The sequence below is a fragment of the Poromitra crassiceps genome, assembly GCF_964638095.1.
Source record: "Poromitra crassiceps genome assembly, chromosome: 7".
In the NCBI taxonomy this organism is placed as follows: Eukaryota; Metazoa; Chordata; class Actinopteri; order Beryciformes; family Melamphaidae; genus Poromitra; species Poromitra crassiceps.
Window position 1 is genome coordinate 13,853,247 of NC_139628.1, and position 25,701 is coordinate 13,878,947.

The window sequence follows — 25,701 nt, forward strand, 5'->3', positions numbered from 1 at the left end:
CATTAGAAGACAAACAAGAACATTGAAAAGACGTTTTATTCTGCATGAATAAGGTGCAATAGATCTGAATTAATCTATTTGGTTTTCTAGACACTTACACAGATTTATTGGAGGCTTTGACCACTGGCAGGAGCCTAAGAAGAGCCTCCTCGGAAGCAGAGTATTTCTTCAGGTCAAACACATCCAGGTCTTCTTCAGATGACAGTAAGATAAAGACCAGAGCCGACCAATGAGCAGGGGAGAGTTTTCCTGTGGAGAGACTTCCTGATCTCAGGTACTGTTGGATCTCCTCCACTAGAGAACGGTCATTGAGCTCATTCAGACAGTGGAACAGATTGATGCTTCTCTCTGGAGACAGATTCTTCTTGATCTTCTCCTTGATGTACTGGACTGTTTTCTGATTGGTCTGTGAGCTACTTCCTGTCTTTTTCAGCAGGCCTCGTAGGAGATTCTGATTGGTCTGCAGTGAAAGACCCAGGAGGAAGCGCAGGAACAAGTCTAGGTGTCCATTTGGACTCTGTAAGGCCTTGTCCACAGCACTCTGGTAGAGGACATTTAGTTTAGATTTGACTCCTACCTTCAGAGACCACAAGGATTTTGATTGTGGTTCTGACAGCAGATTGACACCAGAGTCGATGAATGAGACGAGGACATGAACAGCAGCCAGAAACTCCTGAAGGCTCAGATGGACAAAGCAGAACACTCTGTCCCCATACCCACCACGCTCCTCTTTAAAGATCTGGGTGAACACTCCTGAGTACTGTGAGGCTGCTGTGATATCAAAGCCACACTCTTTCAGGTCTTCTTCATAGAAGATCAGGTTGCCTTTCTCCAGCTGCTCAAAAGCCAGTTTTCCCAGATAGAGAATCATCTCCTTATTCTCTGGCGTCCACTGTGAATGTGTTTCAGTTCTCCCATGAAACTTGACGTTCTGCCGTTTGGTCTGAATCACCAGGAAGTGGATGTACATCTCAGTCAGGGTCTTGGGCAGGTCTTCTCTGTTACTGGTTTTCAACACAGACTCCAGAACATTAGCAATCATGTAGCAGAAGATGGGGATGTGGCACATGATGTGGAGGGTTCGTGAAGTCTTGATGTGGAAGATGATGATGTTGGCCTGCTCCTCATCTCTGAATCTCTTCCTGAAGTACTCCTCCTTTTGTAGGTCATTGAAGCCTCTCACCTCTGTCACCACGTCAATGTACTCAGAAGGGATCTGATAGGCTGCTGCAGGTCGGGTGGTCATCCATATGCGAGCTTTGGGAAGCAGTTTCCCCCTGATGAGGTTTGTCAGCAGCACGTCCAGTGACGCTGACTCCGTAACATCAGTCACGATCTCATTGTTCTGGAAGTCTAGAGGAAGTCGACACTCATCCAGACCATCAAAGATTAACGCAACGTTAAACTTGTCAAACCTGCAGATTCCTGCTTCTTTGGTGTCAGGAAAGAAGCGATGAATAAGTTCCACCAAGCTGCACACTCTATCTTTCTGCAGGTTCAGCTCTCGGAAAGTGAATGGAAATGTGAACTCTATATCCTGGTTGGCTTTGTCTTCAGCCCAGTCCAGAGTAAACTTCTTTGTTAAGACTGTTTTCCCAATGCCAGCCACTCCCTTTGTCATCACTGTTTTGGTTGGTTTATCTCTTCCAGGTAAGGGTTTAAAGATGTCTTGACATTTGATTGGTGTTTCTGGTCTCTGGCTTCTGGATGCTGCTTCAATCTGTGTGATCTCATGTTCATCATTGACACCTCCACTCTCTCCCACTGTCATGTCAAGCTCTGTGTAATTCTGATTCACAAGTGTTGGGTTTCCTGCTCTAGCAATCCCATCAAACACATACTGAAAGTTCTCCTTCATATTCCATTTGTGTTGACGTTGACACTCTGCAGACGTTTCTAAATGAATAAACAACAGAGTAAATCAATGAGAGGCAAGTAAAGAGTAATGCAATCATTAACTGATCATTTACACATTCACAACTCAACAGACTCTATTCAGCTCATTAGTGCTGGGTTGACAACAGGTCTTGACTGGTGTAAGGTATAAGGTAGCTGTTGTTGAGTCGGTTATTATTACTCAACCAGGACTTGCATGCAACCAATCAGATTCCACACTGTGCTGATCCCCATAAAGCTCTAGTTGCACCAAAAACGTATATGTTAACCAAGCAGCTAGCTGCACTTATCATTTGCTGCTGTTTGTTATGTGCATGTATGTAAACTAGTTTGGGGAAAACCTTTCAGACAATACACACATTGTATGAAAGCCCTGGTACCCCTGAGGTTCTTTACTGGGATTATGGATAAAGTAATGTACAAGGTGACTAAAGTGAGAATTTACCAACTGTCTATTACATTCCATAGAAATGACATCAACACAAATACAATACAATGGCCACATACTCTCACAAGCCTGCCTGTCTCTCTGCACATCTATTGTCTCGATGTAGGTCAACAAAAGTAGATACAATGACAGCCTGCACTTTATATAAGACATAAGTTTAATGAGTTCTATCTTTTTTCAAATGTCCCCTTTTTTAATCTTCCCATGACTTAACTCTGCATTAGATCCTTCCTGTTGATCTTCATTAAAACCTTCTCGGTCACCACCAGCATGTTTTCGCTGTAGGTCCGCTCCATCTCATCCACTGTGTCCAGCCTGTTTGCCTTCTCCAGTCGGCATATTGGGATTTTTGGGAAGCCTCCCAGGCTGTCAGCCTGCTGCAGGAACCACTTGAACTTCTCAAACTCTGCCTCTTTCAAATCCTCCAGCGTTTGCAAGAGCTTCTCTTTATCCGTCGCCATCGTTGCTCCCTGGTAAAATCACAGGAAATATTCAACTGCAAGAACCAACTTTATTCACTATAAAATGGGAGAAAGCTGTACGACAGGGATACTCAACTTGCTTTGCCCGGGGGCCACTTTCGTGAAATGATAGAAGGCCAATGGCCAGTTAATAAACAAACAATATACATTATTCTGTAGCGGATTGTATGTTTTTGGGGTGTCAGCCAGAATTTAGTCTGACAATGTTGGGCACACCGGATAGTTAGTTAGGTTAAGTACATACATAAGTGCCTGGGTAGCGAGCAGACGGCGGTATTTGACAATTTAGCAGCTAAATCATAGATTATTGAAAGATATTCCATATTCCAGACTAAAATGCTATAACAGAAGTGGAGTATTGGCCAGAATGACATGAACATTTGGACACTTATTCAGCGGGTATCTTGCATGTTGCATTCAGGTGCACTGTAAAAAAAAAAAAAAAAAAAATCAATTCCATCGCAGGCCACACAGGCCCGCGGGCCGCATGTGGCCCGCGGGCGCAAGTTGAGTATCACTGCTGTAAGAAATGTAAAAAAGTAAAAAACACAGAATCTTCAGCAAATTAAATTGTGAACGCTTTGAAAGGCCGATTGATGATACTTCATGCTGTGTATAACCAACCAGATCCAGATTTAGCCTATCACATTTTCTTATCTCTATTCAACTCTGCTTTCAACACTTGTTTTCCACTTGTCCGATATTATTTGAAAAATAATTGCAATTTTGTATTTTTTTGTTTTTTGCTGCAAGTGTAATGTTTCATGGTCACTCACGATTCTCTGGAAGACTGGTTGGCTTGGTTTCAGGCTTAAAACTCTTTATATGAGGATTTTTCAAATTGTCTAAACAAATGAATTGAGAAATTTCTTGTGGAAGCTGTTGAGCTATGTTGTATCCCAGGTCGTGTTTGTTTATTTATTTTGAAAATTGACAAGCGACCCCATCAAATCATATAGCAACTACTAAGCTACCCCAGTGAAAAATAACCTGGAGCCACCTGACCAATAGGTGCAGACTACATCAAATCATATAGCAACTACTAAGCTACCCCAGTAAAAAATAACCTGGAGCCACCTGACCAACCGACAGCGAGACTACAACGGACAGTCAGGACTGCAGAGAATATTGCCTGTGCCAACCTGCCCTCCATCCAAGACTTGTACTCCAGAGTCAAGAAAAGGCCATGAAAGATCATCACTGACCCATCTCACCCTGGCCATGATCTGTTTGAACTCCTCCCCTCTGGCAGGTGCTACAGAGCACTGTACGCCAAAACCACCAGACACAAAGACAGTTTCTACCCACAGGCCATCACTCTGATCAACACTTAAATCAGCCACTTGAATACTGAGCTGAAACACTAGAAAACACTGGAACCAGTTTACTTTTGACACTTTACCAGCTTAAACACTCAAAACCAGGAACAGTAATATCCATGTGCAGCAACATGTAACCACGTAGGCTACGCAGACACATGTCACAGCATGCCATATCGATACAGTAGCATTCTGCATACATGCTTCAGCAACACTATAGTGTCTAAGCTCCTATTGGCTAGTGTCAAAGCCGGATCTACCATATGGGCAACCTGGGCAGGTGCCCAGGGGCCCTCAGTATGAAGGGGCCCTCAATTTATTTTTCTTTTCTTTTTTTGGTCGGGCTCATGTCGGGCTCTACAGAACTATTTCACAAATCTAAGACCAATCAGGCCAAATTAAAAATGGTTTCCAAGAAGATATAGTCTCATGATTGAGTGTCATTGGATGCCTGTGGGCAAGTCAGGGGCGTGGGAAGTGGGGGTGCTTGTGGTGCTGCAGCACCCTCTGCTGTTTTGTATTGGAATTGTAATGTCAATTAAAACAATTATATATATATATAATTAAAATGCGTTTTATATGTTTTATACTGCGATATTTAGGGTTTAGTGTAAGACTATGAGCAAAGCAAAGAGCGTGGAGATGTTATTTTTGATGTTTGGTTTATAATAATAAGATAATAAAATATAATACTAAATAAGTTCAGTGTTTCTGCCTGTGTTGCTGTCTGTTGTGTAAAATGACCTAAAGCTAGTGTGTGTTCCTACTGTGTGCTCGTTAGTCATTATCGTGCAGTTCAACCGAGCGGGGCTTGCACCCCTGGCCAGTCAGAGCCCTGAAGCCCCGACCTGCTGTGATGTGACGGTGCCTACAACAAACAGCCCTGCTGCACCCAGACAGACAGCGACAGAGCAGAGCAGCTCGCTGCTCCTCCGTTTACTCGCTCGTTTAGTCAAAGTTAATTAATACAAGGCATCTTGCGCGATACACTCATTCAATTCCTAGGCTAACCCGCACAGCTGTCCTGCAGCTTGCCGAGTTGGCCCTGCAGCTCGCATTCGCAGCTCCGCCACTGTGCGGCCTTGCCCGCAGCTCGGCTGCTGTGTGGCCTTGCATGCTCTATTGGCGCGCACACAATGGGCCCTATCTTCCCAAAAGTGGTAATTTAGCGTTTGCGCTCGTTTAACGCCGTGCACAATGCAAATTTGGGGCGGGCACAAGCACATGCCTGTTATAATTATACTGGGCATAGGCGTGCCTTACCCCGCTAGCCGGGCGCTTCTCGCTCATACTGAGCATTAGCGCCTGGCGAACGTAAACGCATTTCCCATCAACAATCTGCCATTTTCACGTCTAGGTATAAAAGCCAGCCCTTACCTGAGCCAAACACATGAAGTGAAGACTCTATCCGATGCGCAACATCCTCTTCTTTTACCAACATCTAGTTGACTCTTCCAAATTGTTGCATAAAATCCACTTTTCTGTCTTTCAAAAACCAAAAATCATTCATCTGGAGTACCTCGAGCAACCCGGAACAACGACTCACTGTTTACTCACCAACCACACTTCCGAAATGGTATTGCACCTACATTTCTGCATTTGTGCCAAGCAGTAACAATGAAATACAACCAACAGTGGCCTGAGATGTCTTTACACGAGGCTTTTGACCAAACTTCTTTGCCATTCACCTTAAACGAAGAGCAGAAATTAGTCATTGAAGCCCTGGCAAAGGGAAAAAATGTGTTGGCCCTCTTACCAACCGGTTATGGTAAAAGTATCTGCTATGCTATGGCATCTTTGGTCAGATCATGGAGAAGGTCAGTAACATTACTACATTTTCAAAATTGCATCACTATATGAATTCCACCCTAAATCTATTTTCATTATTTATGATATTTTTTTATATCACAAGTATTATGTCTAGTAGGCTATGCATATTTGCTAGTTATTAACTATTAAGTGATAAACACATGTTAATTTATTCAAATTAAGTGGTTAGAGAAAATAAAATAAAAACATTTTCACACACATTCAAATTATTATGAATTAGTATGCTTGATGTGTGCAAGTGTACAGTCTTTTTCTACATTTCATGTTTATATTGCCTAAGCAATTACTGCATTTTGGCAATACATGCTCAATGTTTTCATCCTCCATGTTTAAGTTATTATTTCTTTCTTCAGATGTATTTAGACTACTAGCCTACCTTTTTTGAAGCAGCAAGTTTAAGCTTGTAGAGAAAATCGCCCTGAGCTACAAGTAGGCTACAACTTGCTAAAAAGCAAATGCAGAAATGTAGGTGCAATACCATTGCGGAAGTGTGGGGGGCATTAGTGAGTAAACAGTGAGTCGTTGTTCCGGGTTGCTCCAGATCAGAGAACAAGAAGAAGCGGTGCTCAAGATGAATGATTTTCGGTTTTTGAAAGATAGAAAAGTGGATTTTATGCAACAACTTGGAAGAGTCAACTAGATGTTGGTAAAAGAAGAGGATGTTGCGCATCGGATAGCGTCTTCACTTCACGTGTTTGGCTCAGGTAAGGGCTGGCTTTTATATCTAGACGTGAAAATGGCAGATTGTTGATGGGAAATGCGTTTACGTTCGCCAGGCGCTAATGCTCAGTATGAGCGAGAAGCGCCCGGCTAGCGGGGGTAAAGGTGTGCCACTTGCCAAAGTAGGCGTTTCAGCGCTAAAATGTGGGGATAGATGTCATTATCCTATCGTCAGCAGCGCGCAATTACTTTGCGCTAAGAGCTTTGAAAACCACCTCTTAGGTGTAAAAACACTGGCTGCGCTTGATTGTGCACCATAATGGTGGTCTCGACCTAGTTTCAAGATGAAGACCAGACACGCTGCCTCGCATCACATGTAATCTAGTGACCTCATCACGTGTAATCCTAGCGTGATGACAAGTGTAATCCCAGTGTGACGTCCACGTGACGCACTTGCCTATGTGACGCCGATAATGTCGTCAGTGCCGAGGCTATAACGTGGCAGTATTTATAGCCATGCTTGGCGCATCATCGTCCTCTTTCCCTGATCTCTGGCCGCTGCACCTGAGCTGATCTCATCCCATTCTCTGGAAGCTGCGTTTCGCCTTTCTCAAGCTGCCCCAGTCCTTCAGATCCTGCTATCAAGCCATTCGCATTGGCGGGACCACTCACCCCGGTTCACTCTCTCAGCATGTCGAGCTACGAAGACGAAGACCTCGAGGCGTAGTACCAATTCGAGCTCGAGGCATCCAGCTCCGACGAGGACATGCTCGTCGAAACTTCCCAGCCCGGGTATGGGATGCAGCAGGCTTCCCAGCCGTCAGCCCCGAGCGCTCATCAGACGGCGAGCGGACGGCAGCAGGCTTCGGCAGCACCGAGCGCATCTCAGACGGGGGATCTCGTCGACGAGAGCAGGCAAGTGGGGCCTGCGCACAGCAGGGCAAGGGGGCGCGGCCGAGGAAAGAACGCAAAGGGGGCCGCGTCACGAGGACGAGCAATAACTCGCAGTTGCGCGAGGGGCGAAGTGGGGAGCGCTCCGGGCCTGAGCACGAGCGTTCGGGGGCGCGGAAGGAAGCAAACGCGCGCCCCCGTGAGGAGCGCAGCGGCTCCGGCCGAGGCATTTGGCAGGCCAACAGTGCTGAAAATCTCCTCAGGTTTTCCATACACTGTGGCGGGTCCCCCGGCCCTGCACAGTCGGCGGGGGGGGGGGGGGGGGGGGGGGGGGGGGGTTCTGGCCGCAGCCATGCAATCCATAGCAGGGACCCTCAGCAAAGGCCAGGCTTGCCTGAAGTCCATGCACCCAGTGCAGCCACCAGCCCAGCAGGCGGTGCCCATGCAACCAGCGGTGCCTGCAGCGCAGCCCAGCAGGCTCCCCGATCCAACCCCCATGCCTTATCCACTCCTTCCCATGCAACCGGCGGTGGCAGTAGCGCATCCCAGCATGCTCCCCGCTCCATCCGCCATGCCTCACCCACTCCTTCTCATGCAACCGGCGCCGGCAGCAGCGCAGCCCAGCATGCTGCCTGCTCTACCCGCCATGCCTTACCCTTTTTTGCCCATCCAACCGGCGGCGGCCACAGCACAGCCCAGCGTGCCACCTGCTCTTCCCGCCCAGACGTATTCCCTGGCATCAGCCTTGCCCGCTATTCCTTTTGGTAGGCGTTACATTCCCCTGTCGGCCGGCATCTCTACTAGGCAAAAGTCCCAAATCCTGCAGGGCAAGGACGTCAACCTAGTCAGCATTCTCCTGCCTTCCCCGGAATGCAGCAAGAAAATTACAGGCGGGGACACCGGCGTTCTAAGTTCGTCCGACCCCCGCCTCCACAGGGACCTATCCATGACGGAGTTCACGAGCGCGTTCGGAATTTTCCGCAACGTAATTTGTACAGTGTACCCCGAACGCCGAGCCGAGCTGGACAGATATCTGGCAATAATGGCGGATCTCGCCTCGAGATTTGGGAGGGGCGTCTTCTACCAATATCACAAAGCCTTCTCCCACAAGGCCGCCCTGAGCATTTCCGAGGCTAACTCCCGGTTAGATTGGTCCATCCTGGACGGTGACGATGATGACAATGCTGGGGGGGGGCGGGGCAGGTGATCACCTGCTTCTCCTGCGGCGAGGCAGGGCACACGGCGCCTCTCTGCCCAAAGGCGGCCTTCCAGCCTCCCGCTAGCCGCGACGGCGCACCCCGCTCTGCCCACCAAGCACAGGTCCCCAGCGGGTCCGACTCGGGCCGTCAGGTGCGTGCCCAAAACTACACGCCAATATGCAGAAGTTTTAACGAGAACGTGTGTAACTTCCCTAACTGTATGTACCTGCATGTGTGCACCGACTGCAGGGATGCCCACCCGCGCTCCATCTGCCCTCGAAGGATCCGCCCCCAGAGGCAGGGCCCCACCACCAAGAAGGACAGAACGGACTTTCAACAGCCCTAAAATGCCACCCGTCCACGCCCATCGACGTCCCGGCCCTAGCTCAGGAACTTTCCCAGCACCCCAATCGCGTATTCGTCGATTATTTACTTTCCGGCCTCTCTCAGGGTTTCAGGGTCGGCGTAATCACAGCCCCTACAGCCTCCCTCGTGTCAAGAAATTCGCAATCAGCCCTGAAGGAGCCCGAGATAGTCTCCCAACTGCTCAACAAGGAGGTTTCCAAAGGATTTGTAATCGGCCCTTTTAAGCCGTCTCCAATGCCGCTTCCCCCGTTCTCGGCTCTCACCCTCTCATGAGTCCGGACCCACGTCCTAGGCCCCTGGCACTTCCACACGATCCCCGCCTCACCCAGCTACTCCACACCGCTCAGTCCTACATCAGGGGGGGGCTGGCCAGCTCCACAGCCAAAGCTTATGACGGCGCCTGGCGGTCGTCCGCTTTTTTCTGCGCCTCGGTCAATCTCCCCGTTCTCCCAATCCTGATCCCCAACGTATGCGCCTTCATAACGTTCTGCGTATCCGTCCGTCATCTCCGTCCCCCCTACATCCGTAGCCTGGTGGCGGGGATCCAATTTCATGCCAGGCGCTACAACCCCGAGTTTCCCAGTCTATTCTCCATCCCCGTAATAAAAGCTCTGCTAAAGGGCATTGCCAAAGCCTTCCCGGGCGTTTTTGGGCGGGGGTTTAGGAAAAGGGGGGGTTTAGGCAAAGGGGGGGGGTTTTCTTTCTTAAAGCTAAAAGGGGGGTTGTCTGGCTTAAATGCCAATTCAGCACACCGAATTATGCCGGATTGGTCGATCACCCAGCGCCCGCGTATCGCTGCGACCATGCCCGGACGGTGATTTTCATAAGCCGCTGCGCTGCCGAGTCAACCGGTCGGCGACAAGCGTCGCCTTCCGCCCAGTGCCGCTGTATCGTTGAGGCAAGCAGACCGGTTGGCAGTTTGGGGTTTTCTTTCTTTTGGGGGATTCTCTATTCTAGCCCGAGCAGATGCCCTCTCTCGCCTCAAGAAGAGAGGCATCTTACCACGGAGTCATTACGCCAAAGGACTAGTTGCCATGCTGCCACGCCATCAGAATTAGTTGCCATACCGTTTCAGGCCATAAATCTTATCGCCATGCCATACTTGAATAAAGCTTGCTGGTTAACTCTACCCTCTGGTCTCTCATGATTGAAATGGTGGTCTCGACCTAGTTTCAAGATGAAGACCAGTCACGCTGACACGCTGCCTCGCATCACATGTAATCTAGTGACATCATCACGTGTAATCCTAGTGTGACGACAAGTGTAATCCCAGTGTGACGTCCGCGTGATGCACTTGCCTATGTGACGCCGATAATGTCGTCAGTGCCGAGGCTATGATGTGGCAGTATTTATAGCCACGCTTGGCGCATCATCGTCCTCTTTCCCTGATCTCTGGCCGCTGCACCTGAGCTGATTTCATCCCATTCTCTGGAAGCTGCGTTTCGCCCCACCCACCTCCCCAGTCCACCACCAATGTCCGAGCAGATGCCCTCTCTCGCCTCAAGAAGAGAGGCATCTTACCACGGAGTCATTACGCCAAAGAACTAGTTGCCATGCTGCCACGCCATCAGAATTAGTTGCCATACCGTTTCAGGCCATAAATCTTATCGCCATGCCATACTTGAATAAAGCTTGCTGGTTAACTCTACCCTCTGGTCTCTCATGATTGAAATCTCCGCGGTGCGCAGCGCAGAAACGTCATTACGCACGAACATTCCATGCCAGGACATCAAATTCTGCTGCTAAAATTGGGTAACCAGCAGATTATTCGGCGAGGCAATCAACTATAATTCACTGAGAAACTTGTATCACATTGCAAGGAGGGGTTATGGTAAATTCATTATCTCCCTCTCCTCTCACTCAGTCTCTCTCGTGCCTTTTTGTGTGGGTGAGTGAATTTATAGATTTATGACGGATTTATGACATCACTGATGATGTCATCAGTGGGACAGACAGACAGAGCCCTAGCTCCCATTTATATACTGATGATGAACATCATGGGCTCTATTCTTCCCCTGGCCTTAGGCGCTAAACTGGCGTTAAACGCAAAAAAATAAAAAAAAACACGCTTTACGCCTGCCTACACGTGACTCGGGAGGATACCGTCATGTTTTTACGCCCCGAAATGCGCTTCACACTGAAGAGGCGTGGCGCAGTGCCAGAATAGGCCAGAATGGGCGTTTCGGCCTTAAATAGCAGCCTAAAGCAATCTTCCCAAAGGGCTTTAATTTTGCGGTTAACGCTTTTCAAAACCAGGCCTTATTCAGTGCGCCGGGGATATAGCCAGTAACCTAGGCCTAGCTACTGCAAAAGTTAACCGTTGAAAATTCAATGTCTGGTTTTGTCACGAGTAGCCTACAGCTGACAGTGACAGAAGCATGTTTCTTTATGTGCGCCAAGGGGCAAACGACGGACTAAATTGGTGGGAAATGCGGGGCTACTGCATGCGTAATTACGCAGGAGAGATACAGGAGAGAGAGAGCCCGAAAATGGATAAGCATACGTCCATAACAGCATGAAAGCTGAAAAACATGTATGGCAGTAACACACATACATACCGTTCCCATTATTATTATTATTATTATTATTTTATTTTTTTTACCTTTATTTATACAGGGGAGGCCCTTGAGAGCAAGCTTTCATTTTCAAGGGAGCCCTGTTACAATAGGAACAATTACAGTAGTTACATGTTAACAGACAACAGGTAAAACAAACAGAATAAGGTAAAAGTACATCAACCAAAACAAGAGCATTCATTTTGCAGAGTACCCTCGAGGAGGACTCTAAAAGACTCTAAGGGGACTAATTGGTCCAGTTTTAAAGTGTTTGTCAGGGGCGTAAGAGGAAAAGGCAGTCCTTCCTAAATTCAGTCCTCACACGTGGAACAAACAGTCTGATATGTGATTGAGAACGTGTTCGATGACAATTGTCGCTCAGACTGATGAGCGAGGACAGGTAGTCAGGAAGCTTCCCAATCAAGGCTTTATAAATAAATAAAAGACAATGTTGCTCCCTTCGAGCCGTCAGAGAAGGCCAGCCCACCTTTTCAAATAAAATACTACGATGCGTAATAAATAAAAAATGCAGGGCACTGTGATACAGGATGGTAGATGCTGCATGCATATAAACAATATCACCATAATCAAAAACAGACATAATTAGTGATTGTACAATGGACTTCCTGGTACAAAATGAAAAACAGGACTTGTTCCTGTATAAAAATAAAAATAAATCTCCTCAGTTTCTTGGTGAGGTGCTCTACATGGGTCTGGAAGGACAGTTTGGTATCCAGCCAGATGCCAAGGTATTTGTATGCATCAACAGTTTCAATCTGCACACCTTGAAGTGTGTGAATACAAATACTGTTGTCGACACCAGAAGACCATGTGAACACATTGATTTGGTCTTGTCCAAATTTAATAGAAGTTTAAGATCAAGAAGAGATCGTTGAAAACACCAGCAATTAAAAGCAGTCTGCAGACTTGCAGCAGCCTGTGCCGGGGTGTGGCCGAAACTATATAGAATTGTATCGTCGGCATAATAATGGACATTACAATCTACAGAAGGAAGTAAAATTTTAAAGTTTATATATAAAGTAAACAATACTGGACCTGAAATTGAACCTTGTGGGGCCCCCTTTGTGGGACCCCAGCTTTCTTACCATCCGTAAGAAAGCTGGATTTATAGCCGTTAGCCATGACAGCTTGCTTCCCCCCGGACAGGTAGTTTGAGTGAGAGAATTTGAGCCGCAGCAGCATTAATTGCACACTTTTTATAAGGTCCTAGGTCTAATAACTGTTTGTTTGTTTGTTTGTTTGTTTGTTTGTTTGTTTGTTTGTTTGTTTTGGAGTGTATGTGACGAGTTGATCTTGGTCCGCGTCTCAAGCGGGTTGGGTTGGGTCGGATTAGATGTTTTAGGACCGTTGAGAAAGGAGGACAGCACTCCAAGTTGAATACTTTTATTGCCAGAGAGTTCTTTAGGCTATGATCTTTGATGCGCTGAGATCTCCAAATTGGCATGGATAGATGACAGCATGCAGCCGCAACTGGACTGGATCTCTGTGGATCGTAGCTTGGAAGGGAAGAATGTAATTGGTTTACTGCAGATCACCAATGGCCACAGTTGTGAATAATTATACGCTTAAAAAGACGTGGTTAAATGGTTAGTGCTGCGCAATCTGGCTTTATCATCAAGGAAAAATTAGGGAATGCGCGTGACCATGCCCACTAATAGCGCCGTGCAACTTTAAGACCAGGGGGAGAATAGAGCCCCATGTGTTTTGCACCGAACAATATACCCCTAATTTCCGACCCTGATACACAGACACGCAGAAACAAAACTTAAACTTTATTTTATAGATAGTAGTTATTGCTAAATTTTGTAAACTAGGCATCTCGCACGCTATGTGTGCTCAATTCCTCCCTGCAGCTCGCCGTGCAGCTTGCCGAGCTGGCCCTGCAGCTCGCATACGCAGCTCAGCCGCTGCGCGGCCTCGCCCGCCCTGCAGCTCGACTACTGTGCAGGCTCACTTGCCCCCTAATTAGGTAATTAGGTCAATTAACTAATAAAAAAATCCAGCTCCATCAGGTGCTCTTTACACGTCCTGAAAGTTTCTGCCCGATTGCACGTAAAACGGCATAGCTGTGGCCGGGCAAAATTCTTGAAACAGACATTGCCCACATTGCCAAATGTAAATATAGACAGATTTTTTAAATGTCCCTTGGCCTGTTTGTTTTAACTTGTGCATACTTTTTTTTCTGTGTGTGAGTGCTTTCAGAGCATTTTACTCTTTAATTTTACAGACATAGTCATCCTGTTTATGGTTTGCACTTTTGCTCCATCAGAAATAAAAAATATGTTTTACCTTGGAAGATGTTTGCCTGTTGAATTCACAGCATCTAGATCAAGTCACAGAGACTTTCTGCCTTCAGCTGTAGACAGAGACAGACAGAGAAGACGCTGCTTATTCTCCTTTGTGAATTCTTGGTGTCTGTAAACATTTGTGTACGACGGAGTATTAGGGCCATGAAAAAATAATGATGAAAAAATTAGTTTCCATTTCGAGAAAGAAGTCGCAAATGTGAAAAAAAGTCTAAATTTTGTAAAATTTTTAAATTTCAGTACCTAAATGGTACTGAAAAATGGTACTGAAACCGGTCACAATAGTGACCGTAAAAAACTTTCACTTCCAGCAAATATTGAAAGAATAAAGGGTCTTAAAGCAGCTATCGAGCAACTTTTTCGATTGTTATTAAACAGTATAATTACAATATTGATGCATCACATCTAACCTATAATAGTAGCTGAGACCAAAGCCGTGTGTATCTGAGATTGCTCCCTTAGGTGATTATTAAGTCTATGTCTGTCTAAACTCGCGTCAACAGGGGGCTCTCTAGAGAGACCGGACCGGGTAACCCGGAAGTGAAACGTGGAAGTGAAACCCGGAAGTGAAACGCAGCTGCCTGCCTATGCCGTTCGCGCTGCCTAGCAACACTAGCATAAACATTGTGAACATACTCTCGGGAACATCTCTCGTTATTATTCTAACAGGTTTTTTGGAAGTTATTTTGTGGTTATGGCCGAAGTGGCTGCTGCAAACCGTTTCATTTCACTTCCTGATCTTCCCTGGCTACAGACAGACTAACACTGGCCAATTCACTCGGGGTTCAAGCGAGACTACTCTGTGTTGGTCTCGTCGACTATTAGAGGTAAGATGTGATGCATTGATATTAAATGTATACTGTTTAATAACAATCGAAAAAGTTGCTCGTAGCTGCTTTAATGAAATATGTGCAGTGTCACATGTACGGCAACCAATTTAGGGCATCCTCGTCCGTCAGAGTATAGGCTATCGTTCCTCAGTCTAAGCGTTGTCAGTTGTCATGTCTCCTATAGTAAACCGTCGAGTGTGCTCTGAAACACCTTCAGTCCTCACACGCATATATATATATATATATATATATATATATATATATATATATATATATATATATATATATATATATAGTAAGTAACTAGAAAAATTTGTTTTGTTGTACAGCCAAATGTATTGTAGGGGGGGAAATTGGAAATGTGTTCATTATTTGTTTTTTTAATGTACTTATTTATCGACATAATATTTTTTAGCTCAAACCCTTATTTGGAAGTTACCTTACTCTGGCTTTGCATTGTCTGCTAAATAATAAGGGGTGATGCCAAGCAAAAAGACAGTAACATAAATTTGATTCTTCACTTGGTTGCTTATCACTATATAAAACCAGTATGAGTGTATATGATAATAATGTTTACATGCAGTCTAATGTTCATGGCACAATTAGGCTTACTATAATATACATATAAATATAATATAACTATTATCAGGTCGCTACACATCCTTCAAGCCTAGTTTGGTGGGACTCTTGTTGGCCCATTGTGTGTCTGTGTGTTGGTGCCTCGGGGTTAATGTCATATGAGCTGGCGCCTTGGGGGTTAATGTCGTATGAGCTGGCGCCTTGGGGGTTAATGTCGTATGAGCTGGCACATCTGGGGTTAATTTCATATGAGCGGTGCCTCGGGGGTTAATGTGGTATGAGCTGGCGCCTCGGGGGTTAATGTTGTACGAGCTGGCACCTCGGGGGTTACATTTGTATGATCTGGTGCCTCGGAGGTAAATGTGGTATGAGCTGGCGCCTTGGGGGTTTATGACGTATGAACTGGTGGCTCTGCCGTTAATGTCGTATCAGCTGGTTCCTCAGGGGTTAATGTCGTATGAGCTGGTGCCTCGGCGGTTAATGTCGTATCAGCTGGTTCCTCAGGGGTTAATGTCGTATGAGCTGGTGCCTCAGGGATTAATGTCGTATGAGCTGGTGCCTCAGGGTTTAATGTCGTATGAGCTGGTGCCTCGGGGGTCAATGTCGTATGAGCTGGTGCCTCAGGGGTTAATGTCGTATGAGCTGGTGCTTCAGGGGTTAATGTCGTATGAGCTGCTGCCTCAGGGGTTAATGTCGTATGAGCTGGTGCCTCGGGGGTTAATGTCGTATGAGCTGGTGCCTTAGGGGTTAATGTCGTATGAGCTGGTGCCTCGGGGGTTAATGTATGAGCAGGTGCCTCGGGGGTTAATGTGGAATGAGCTGGTGCCTCGGCGGTTAATGTCATATGAGCTGGTGCCTCGGCGGTTAATGTCGTATCAGCTGGCACCTCGGGGGTTAATGTCATATGAAACGCCTGGCTGGCGTTTCACCTAGTCTGGAGCCTGGGTTACACGCTTCTGACTCCCGAGCGCCCGGCCAGACTCCAGTATAGCAGGGAGCTACTTTTACAGTGGAACACATACGATCCTCCGGCTGACCTTTCACTTCCCAGCTTCGATGCGCTCCGGTCTACAGGCTCTCCGGACCTCCCCGGGGGACGTGATCGTAGGTCCAGGATTAGGAAGCGGGGGAGAAGTGGCGGCGCTCGTTTGAAGCTGAAAAACCAGCCGCTCTCCCGTATTCCGCTGCCTTCAATCATCTTATCGAACGCTCAATCCCTGCGTAACAAAACTGATGAACTTCAGGCACAGGTCCGACATAATCATGACTTTCGTGATGCCTGTATTTTAGCCTTCACCGAGACTTGGTTGTCTGATAGGGACTCGGACACGGACCTTGAGACTGAAGGCTTCGGGTCTCCTTTCCGGCTGGATAGAGATCCTGTGGCAACAGGCAAGTCCTCTGGAGGCGGGGTATGTTTATATATTAATAAGCGATGGTGCAAATCTGTCATTGTCCGGGAGAAAATCTGTACTGCCGATGTAGAGCTGCTCTCTGTGTCACTCCGTCCACCTTATCTGCCTCGTGAGTTTCCCCAGCTGTTTGTGACAATTGTTTATATTCATCCGAAGGCGAATGAGAGCAAAGCCTGTGAAACTATCTATCAAGTTGTACAAAGACTCCAATCCATTTCTCCTGATGCTCCCAATATCATTCTAGGGGACATGAATCACTGCACTCTGAAGAAAACACTCAGAGACTTTCATCAATATGTCACTTGCCCAACAAGACTCAATAAAACACTGGACTTATGTTATGGCTCCATCAAAGGTGCATACAAATCCATCCCCCTCCCTCCTTTAGGTCTGTCCGATCACAACTGCATCCATCTAATTCCTGTCTATCGTACAGCATTAAAACGTGGTAAGGTGCAGACTATCACTGTTAAAGACTGGAATGATGATGCCTGTTTAACTCTACAAGGTTGCCTTGACTCCACTGACTGGGAGATGTTTCAAGAATCCTCTGTAGACATTGATGAACTGACTGATGTTGTTAGTAGCTGGTCCCATTATTGTGAAAGCATTGTGATTCCAGATAAAAAGATTAAGATTTTTCCTAATAGTAAGCCCTGGGTGTCTAAGGCCCTTAAAATGCTCCTTAGCCGTAAGAGAAAGGCCTTCAGAGAAGGAAAACTGTCTGAGATGCGCAGCCTGCAGAAGGAGATTAGACAGGAGATATGCAAAAGTAAAAGGAAATACAAGGAGAAAATAGAGTCTCAACTCCGTACAAATAATCTAGGTTCCGCCTGGGACAGTATGAAATGTATTACTGGGCTCAAGGTAGGTAGTAAGAAGAATATCCAGTTAAATGGTTTTCAGTCTGATGCTGATATGGCTCAGAGTTTTAATGACTTCTATGGTCGATTTGAGACTCGCGATTTTAGTGAGAAACACTCTGTGATGAGAGACAGTCTCCTTCTGGCCCCCCCTTTGAACCCCTTCTTCGACGAGCAAAAGGTAATAAGATGTCTCAAAGGGTGCAAACCTAAAAAAAGCCCTGGCCCAGACAACTTAAGCGGGCGCATTTTAAAGGTATGTGCTGAGCAATCAGGTCCCATTTTCAGCCATATTTTTAATCTGTCACTCCGCCAGCAGAGGGTGCCGTCCCTTTGGAAAAAATCAATTCTAGTTCCTGTTGCCAAGTGCACCAATCCAAAATCACTTAATGACTTCCGGCCAGTGGCCCTAACCTCCCTGGTCATGAAACAGTTTGAGAGGCTAGTGAAGGATGAGCTAGTAACAAAAACTGACTCTTTGCTCGATCCACTTCAGTTTGCCTATCGTGCTAATAGAGGCGTGCAGGATGCTACAGCCACCTTACTGAACCTCATATTCAAGCATCTAGAGCAGGGGTGGGCAACTATTTTTCATGGGGGGCCACATGAGAAACCCAGATTGTTGCCGGGGGCCGAACAAATATTGTCATGCCGTAACGGTGAGGGCAGTAAGAATCACGTTAGGCTGCTCTTTGCTGATTCCTCATCAGCATTTAACACCATCCAGCCGCACATTCTGGTCGAGAAATTAACCAGCTTTTTCGGTCTGGATAAGTGCCTCGTTGGTTGGATTCTAGACTTTCTAACGAATAGATCTCAGCAGGTGAGGGTCAATGGGATACTGTCCAGTATCTTATTGTCCTCTACCGGCTCGCCCCAAGGCTGTGTTTTATCTGCTTTCTTATATATTCTATACACCAACGACTGTCGCAGCCGTTTTGCCAACAGATTCATCGTCAAGTACGCTGACGATTCTGTCATCGTCAGTCTGCTTGACGATGATGATGTAGGACACGGCCAAGTCATTGACGACTTCGTTTCTTGGTGCGAAAACGCTTCCTTGGAACTCAACGTTTCCAAAACGAAAGAGGTTTGTATTGATTTTCGACGTTCCCCCCCTGTTCCCCAGAGCAGTTTTGTCAACGGTCAGCCTGTCGATATAGTGACAGACTACAAATATCTGGGTACGGTAATTGACAGCAAGCTGAAGTTTGATCTGAATACCGACATGCTGTGTAAGAAAGGTCAGCAGCGCCTTTACTGCCTTAGGAAGCTGGCCAAATTTCAGGTTGATAAAACTCTGATGAAAATGTTCTATAGTGCTTTTGTGGAGTCTGTCATATCATTTTCCATAATCTGCTGGTATGGTAATCTTTTAAAGACAAGAACTCCCTGGGGAGAATAGTGAAGGTGGCTTCAAAAATAGCCGGAACCCAGTTCAGAAGCCTGGACCAGATCTGTAATAAACAGGTGCTGAAAAAAGCTGAGTCCATCCGATCAGATGATGCCACCCTCTGAGGTTCGAATATGAGCTGCTTCCTTCCGGGCTCCGCCTTCATGCCCCCATAGTTAAAAAGAACAGGTACAGAAATTCCTTTGTGCCTGTCTCTATCAGAGCGTTGAACGCTGCTGGGGTACAAATGTAATGTCTCCCCATCTGCCGTTGCTGCTATTTTGTTATTTTGTTATTTATTTATTTTATCCTTTTATTCTTTTATTCTTTTATCTTATTTATTCTTAGGGGTACAGTACAGTATATCTGTATTATATACTTTGTCTGCCCTTTGGTCTGGACTGAGGTTTTTTCTCTTGTGCTTTAATACAATGATACATTGTAGCTCTTTCTTGTGATATAAATGTGCTGCTGTGAGCAAACTGCACTTTGCTACTATGCACTTTATATCTCTACTGTGCACTTTAGATCGTTGCTACTGTTGTCATTTGCACTTTAACTATTGTGTTGCACTTTAAACTGCTGCTCTAGACTGTTTTTACAATGTTTTTTTTGTCTTATTTGTTTTTATGTATGTACTTCGTACTACGCTTTCTGCAATCCAATTTGCCCTTTTGGGACACTTAATAAATCTTGAATCTTGAAATCTTGAATCTTGAATGAGCTGGCACCTCGGTGGTTAATGTCGTATCAGCTGGCACCTCGGGGGTTAATGTCATATGAGCTGGCACCTCCGTGGTTAATGTCGTATGAGCTGGTGCCTCAGGGGTTAATGTCATATGAGCTGGCACCTCGGTGGTTAATGTCGTATGAGCTGGTGCCTCAGGGGTTAATGTCATATGAGCTGGTGCCTCGGGGGTTAATGTGGTATGAGCTGGTGCCTCAGGGGTTAATGTGGGTGGGGTGGGTGTCTGTGATGGGTGGGGGTGGCATGGTATCGGTCTGATGTCATAATCGTGATATTAGGCCTGCCCAGTACTGTAACTCATACCTCAACTCAACCTGTGCATTCTGGTGAGTTACCCCCTTTTTGCGTTGCAGGGCAGAGCATTCAGAGTGCAGTCAAACCAAACCAAACAACCGTAACTGATGTTACCTCAGTCTCACTTGGCTTTTCTAGGGCTTTTGGAAGTTACTGTAAATATGACTCCATATTTTCTCCAAAAAACAACAAAATTGACTCAAGGTATTTTTCCACATGATAGAGCAAATCTTTAATGTTCCAAAAATGACAAAAACTCATTTTTGACAAAAATTGAGTTACCCCCTTTTGGCTTTGCAGGGCAGTTTATCAACCTTGCAATAGAGAACCATTGTTTATTCTCTAGATCAGTGTTTTCCAAACTATGGGTCGGGACCCACTTTGGGTCGCGGACACGTGGGGGGTGGGTCGCCAACTGGTCGTCATGGCAACTCATTACCGTAGCTTATTTTTGTGTGAGTTTGGGTCCCAGGGAGACAAAATGTTTCTTTTGGGTCCCAAGTTGAAAAAGTTTTGGAAACCCTGCTCTAGATTAGTGGTTACCAACAAATAGGCAGGCAAAAAAAAATACCAGTTCAATTGGTTAATATAGCCTAAAACAAACTAAAACTCTCACTGACACAATATTCAAAATCAGAATGCCAAAATATTTTCAGACAATAAAACCATAATAAATAAAACAGTGATAGAAACAATACAAATAAATTAGCTCCCCCCTACGCCCCCCATCCCATTTTTTTTAACTTCAGCACAGGATAAACTCAACTCAAGTTAGGTTAGGGATTAACTCTAACCCTCAACTTAATCATCCTAACCCTAACCCTGAACTTAATCATCCTAACCCCAACCCTTAACTTAATCATCCTAACCCTAACCTAACATTAACTCAACAACTAAGGGGGTTGTTGTGACAGTGAGGGAAGGCCGATTGTTTGAATTGTTTATGCCACGCCTCTTTGGAATATGATGTAACCTTCATTCCACCTCAGAAGGTTAGGTAACATCTTGACTATTACAGAAATGTATCATGTGTTTGGCTTTTTTTTAATTCATGGCAAGAAAGCTTCCACAAAGAGAAAAGTCAAAAAGTGTCCCATAATACCTTAGGTCACCCGTATATTTGATCTCTCCTCTGAAAATCAGTCTGTCTTACAGATTATCATGTTAGACCATCACTAATAGATTCATCATGACCTTATTTGGCTCAGTTGCACAGTCTGCGAAAATGGCCACTTCTTAGTTTTAGCATTTAGTTCCTCTTTTTCAATGCCAGCACTTTCTGCTTGTGTCAGCTAATTTAAGGCTGTTTTGCTTAACTTCCTCTTTTAACTTGCCGATCTAACACAACAAGCTAGATAGATAGATAGATAGATAGATAGATAGATAGATAGATAGATAGATAGATAGATAGATAGATAGATAGATAGATAGATAGAGTACTTTATTCATCCCCGTAGGGAAATTCTGGCAGCAGCAGTAGCATCAATGACAGCAACAACTAATTAAACAATAAAAAGTTACACAAATTCCCGTAGGTAAGGTGCAGAGCAAAAACAGCAGTATCAACATATTGCTAGAAAGAAGCAAGAAACAATACAATACGTAAATATGCAAACTACAATATATACAACTTTACTTCCACCGCCGTTACATATTTTGTTTCCCGGAAACTGTAAGTATATTAAATAATACTATTATTTCTATGACTAAAGCTGTACACTGTTTGATTATTTATATTATAATTGCAATGACTATGCCGTACCCTGTATGGCGTATTATATTACATGGTATATAGCTATGACTATGCATTGTGAGTGTGCAAAGTGCAGATGAGGTCCCTCCATAGACAGATGTTGATAGTTTTCCCCGAGTTCGGTTACATAGCTAGGTAGGCTAGCTAGGTAGCAATGTCAAGCTAATGTGACTGTAAAGGGCTGTATTTGTTATATGAACAAAAAAAGCAGAACAAGTCGCAGGACCCCTGAGCTATTGTTGTAGCCTGAGCTAAATCCGTACCTACACCCGCTCCACAGGCTCCCAAAATCGTGACTGACAGACAGACACCGCCCACCCACCTATCGTGCAAACTGTGTGCCATCGGCCAATACTACATCAGAGTTGCTTGAGGTACACTGATGACATCACAACTGCCCTGAGTGACATCACATTTGAGCAATCAGTTGCTCGAGTGACATCACTGATGACTTCACTGATGACATCACAAATGCTCAAGTGACATCACTGATGACATCACAATCGTGACCCACACTGCTGCCACACTGCCGCTACATACACCGCCACCCACTTAATTAAATATTAGTTGTGTGTCTCTAATATGATACACTGGTTTGAACATGCAGTAAACCGTTTCATTTGCAATATCTAATCATCAATTTATATTAGTAATTTATCTCTGTGGAAATTTCCACCAATTGAGGCTTCATTACTAGTTTAGACGAAGAAGTGATGTGAAGTCTGACTCAAGAGCCATCCTACTCTGCCTCTGATTTGTGGTTGACTCTGAGGATAAGCCAATCAGAGGCAGAGTAGAATTGACATGTCACATTGCCTTTGTTTTTCCACAGTTTTAACCTGTCTCAATGTTAAAAATGTGTCAATTTGATAATAAAATAACATAAAAAAGTATTTTATGAATTTAATATACACAAAATACAAGGTCTGAAAGTATTTTGATACAAATTACATCTTATTTTTCTGGGTCCAGCCAAATACAAATGACAAAATACACAAATGTATTTGAAATACATACCGTATTTTAAATATATGTATTTAAAAATACTGCCCATCTCTGCCGTCAGGTCACCCGTACAGGTGCTCTTTACACCTTCTGAAAGTTTCAGCCTGATCGCATGTAAAATGACATAGCCGTAGCCAGGGGCGGTTCTAGGCCTTTTTTGAGACTGAGACTATTGTGGATGTTATGGCTGAGACTATTTTTGGGTGGGCTAAAGCCCACCCAAAAATAGTCTCAGCCCACCCAAAAAAAATAAAAAATAAAAAAAATTGTAATGCCACCGTTGTAGTGCTGTTGTTCAAAATTAAAGTACATTTTCTCAGATTTATTGGTGTCTTTCTAGTCACACAATTTAATAGTCAGTGTTGCCCATACACTGATCTATTTGTGGTGGTACACCCTACATAGATTTTGACCCCCACAAATACTGCCACATATTAATTTCAACTAGTTGACTGCAAACTCCTGCTTTAGTGCTTACAGTATATTATTATCTTGTCGGAATATTATTCCAGCCAATAAGTTAGGAAGTTCCCTTTTGATTTAATTTTACTTTTGTTTTGCCTACAAAGCAAAATGTTACTTTACTTGAAACTCCCCTGAAGTGATTTAGGTATTATTTATGCAAGCATAATTTTACCATATAGTAACCTGTATGCAGAATATATATAGTATATATAGGGAAACAATTATTTTTTCATCGCTGTAAAACCACAGAACGGTAAAGAAGATATTGATGTGTGTAGTTCTTCATAGATCTAGTCTCTTCATTTTGATCTCAAAGTGCGCCAGTTTGATCAATTTTTACTTGAAACTGTACAACATTTTCTTCCGGGGGGGCATGCCCCCGGACCCCCCTAGTGGTCCATGACCTTTGGGTGGGCTCAGGGTGATGCTAAAACCGCCCCTGGCCGTGGCCAGACAAAATTCTGTTCACTCACTCACAGACGGACACTTCTTATTTTGAAGAGTAGACATATGAAAGGGTCTTGAGTCAAATTTTATGCGGTGTGTTAATTTGCTGATAACCAGGGGAACCTTAAACTGACACATTTTTAAATGAATTTGGCATCATCACTTTTCCCTCCATGCAATCAATGCAATGACAGTGGAAGTAGATGTTCTTTATGGCCGCAAAGAGAACAAGTGTTGGATATTATGCCACTATGGACACCATCTGCAAATAGCAGGTTCATGATTTGAAAGACTTTAGCAGTTTGTCTTGCAAAAGTCGACATTACAGTCATAACATACAACATGATCGTGTATTCATCTAACAATATTGTTTTCCTTTATTTAAGCAGGAATCATTTTTCAAGAGAGACCTAACAGTACAAATAAAGACTGAAGTTTGTTCACATGTTGCCAGACAACATCAGTAAACAAAGACAAATGTAGTCAGCATTACCTTGGAAGATGTTCTGGTGAATTCACAGCATCAAGTCACAGAGACTTCCTTTCTTCATCTGTAGAGAAAGAGAGAGAGAGATAGACACTGCTTACTCTCCTTTGTCAGTCCTGGGTATCTGTGTTCATTTGATGTGAGGGTTCGACCTCATAACTTCAGGGTAAACAAGTTTTGTCTAGTCTGACACAAAAATGGTCTATCCTGAGACCAGAAACCAAGGCAGAGACACCACAGATCAGTTCTATTGTGTATCCTCTAGATGGAGACATTAACCACATCATCTACAGTCAACTAAACAGCAGACAGTCACAGAGATGTGTAATGCATGGAGGAGTAATTTATATTGATTTACAATTCAATAACAGAGTGCGATCTGTCTGACAGCTGAACAGCTGCAATATCAAAACTCTTACTGAGCTGGATCTGAAATCTGTCTGACGTCACAAACAGTTGAATATCAAAACTCTTACAACATCACAATCAGCTGAATATCAAAACTCTTACTGAGTTGGATCTAAAATCTGTCTGATGTCAGAAACAGCTGAATATCAAAACTTTCTGAGATGGTGGTAAAATCTTTCTGATGTCACAAACAGCTGAATATCAAAACTCTTATGATGTCACAAACAGCTGAATATCAACATTCTTAGTGAGGTGGATCTAAAATCTGTCAGCTGAATATCGAAACTCTTACTGAGGTGGATCTAAAATCTGACTGATGTCACAGACAGCTGCAATAACAAAACTCTTACTGAGGTGGATCATGTGACAGGAAGTTCACTCCATCTTATTACAGCAAGAGATTTTACTGTCTTGTGATTACATTATTTTACTTTGTACTTTATTTTGTCATTTGTTGTATTTTAATGTATTGGCTCATCATGTTGTTGGTTGTAACTTGCTTCCTCAGGGTTTAGGCCTAGTTGAGAACAGGAAGTGAAACCTGCCTAAATAAGTGAATAATACATTAAATAGCTTATTTATACATTATATTACATACAAATTTAATAATATGGTTGTATTCCATTCTCTAACAATGGTATAATACAATAATAAAGAATAAAGCATAGTTTAACTTGTGTAATAAACCTTACCTATTAACGTCGTCAATCGTGGGAAGCATCTCATAACAGGCCGTGGCCGTGCTCGTGCATGAGGGGAACCAAAGTTTTTTCTCCTCAAACCTGTAGGTAGAAAGCAACACGACTGATTAATATGAACCATTTCTTCATTATTTTAACATGAACACACTAAAACACAAACATGTTGTAAAAGAGCGTTGAGTTGTTTTGAATCTAAACTTCAGACAAACCTTTAACAGCCGAGAGTTCCTCTTTTTAGTCGAAATAAGATCATGGTAGCTGGTAACACAGTCACATCAAATAGTCAGTAGAGTAAAATAGACTGTAAACTGTTCTATAGCTATAGCTATCTGTGTCTATC

General features: G+C 44.4%; 1 protein-coding gene across 2 annotated transcripts in view; it reads right to left on the reverse strand.

The window, feature by feature from the left end:
• The window catches only part of LOC310780210 (NLR family CARD domain-containing protein 3-like), a 61,018-nt gene extending 35,571 nt beyond the window's left edge, over nt 1–25,447 (reverse strand). The window contains exons 1-5 of one of the 2 annotated variants that reach the window (XM_083640789.1): nt 25,353–25,447; nt 24,259–24,316; nt 13,957–14,023; nt 2,559–2,814; nt 99–1,896 (exon numbers count right to left, since the gene is read on the reverse strand). In XM_083640789.1, the coding sequence (XP_083496915.1) occupies nt 99–1,896; nt 2,559–2,805 (2,045 nt within the window). In that variant the 5' untranslated portion in view covers nt 2,806–2,814; nt 13,957–14,023; nt 24,259–24,316; nt 25,353–25,447. The remainder of the gene's footprint in view (nt 1–98; nt 1,897–2,558; nt 2,815–13,956; nt 14,024–24,258; nt 24,317–25,352) is intronic. The other variant, XM_083640790.1, reaches the window with a different exon arrangement.
• Between the last annotated feature and the right edge of the window lie 254 nt (nt 25,448–25,701).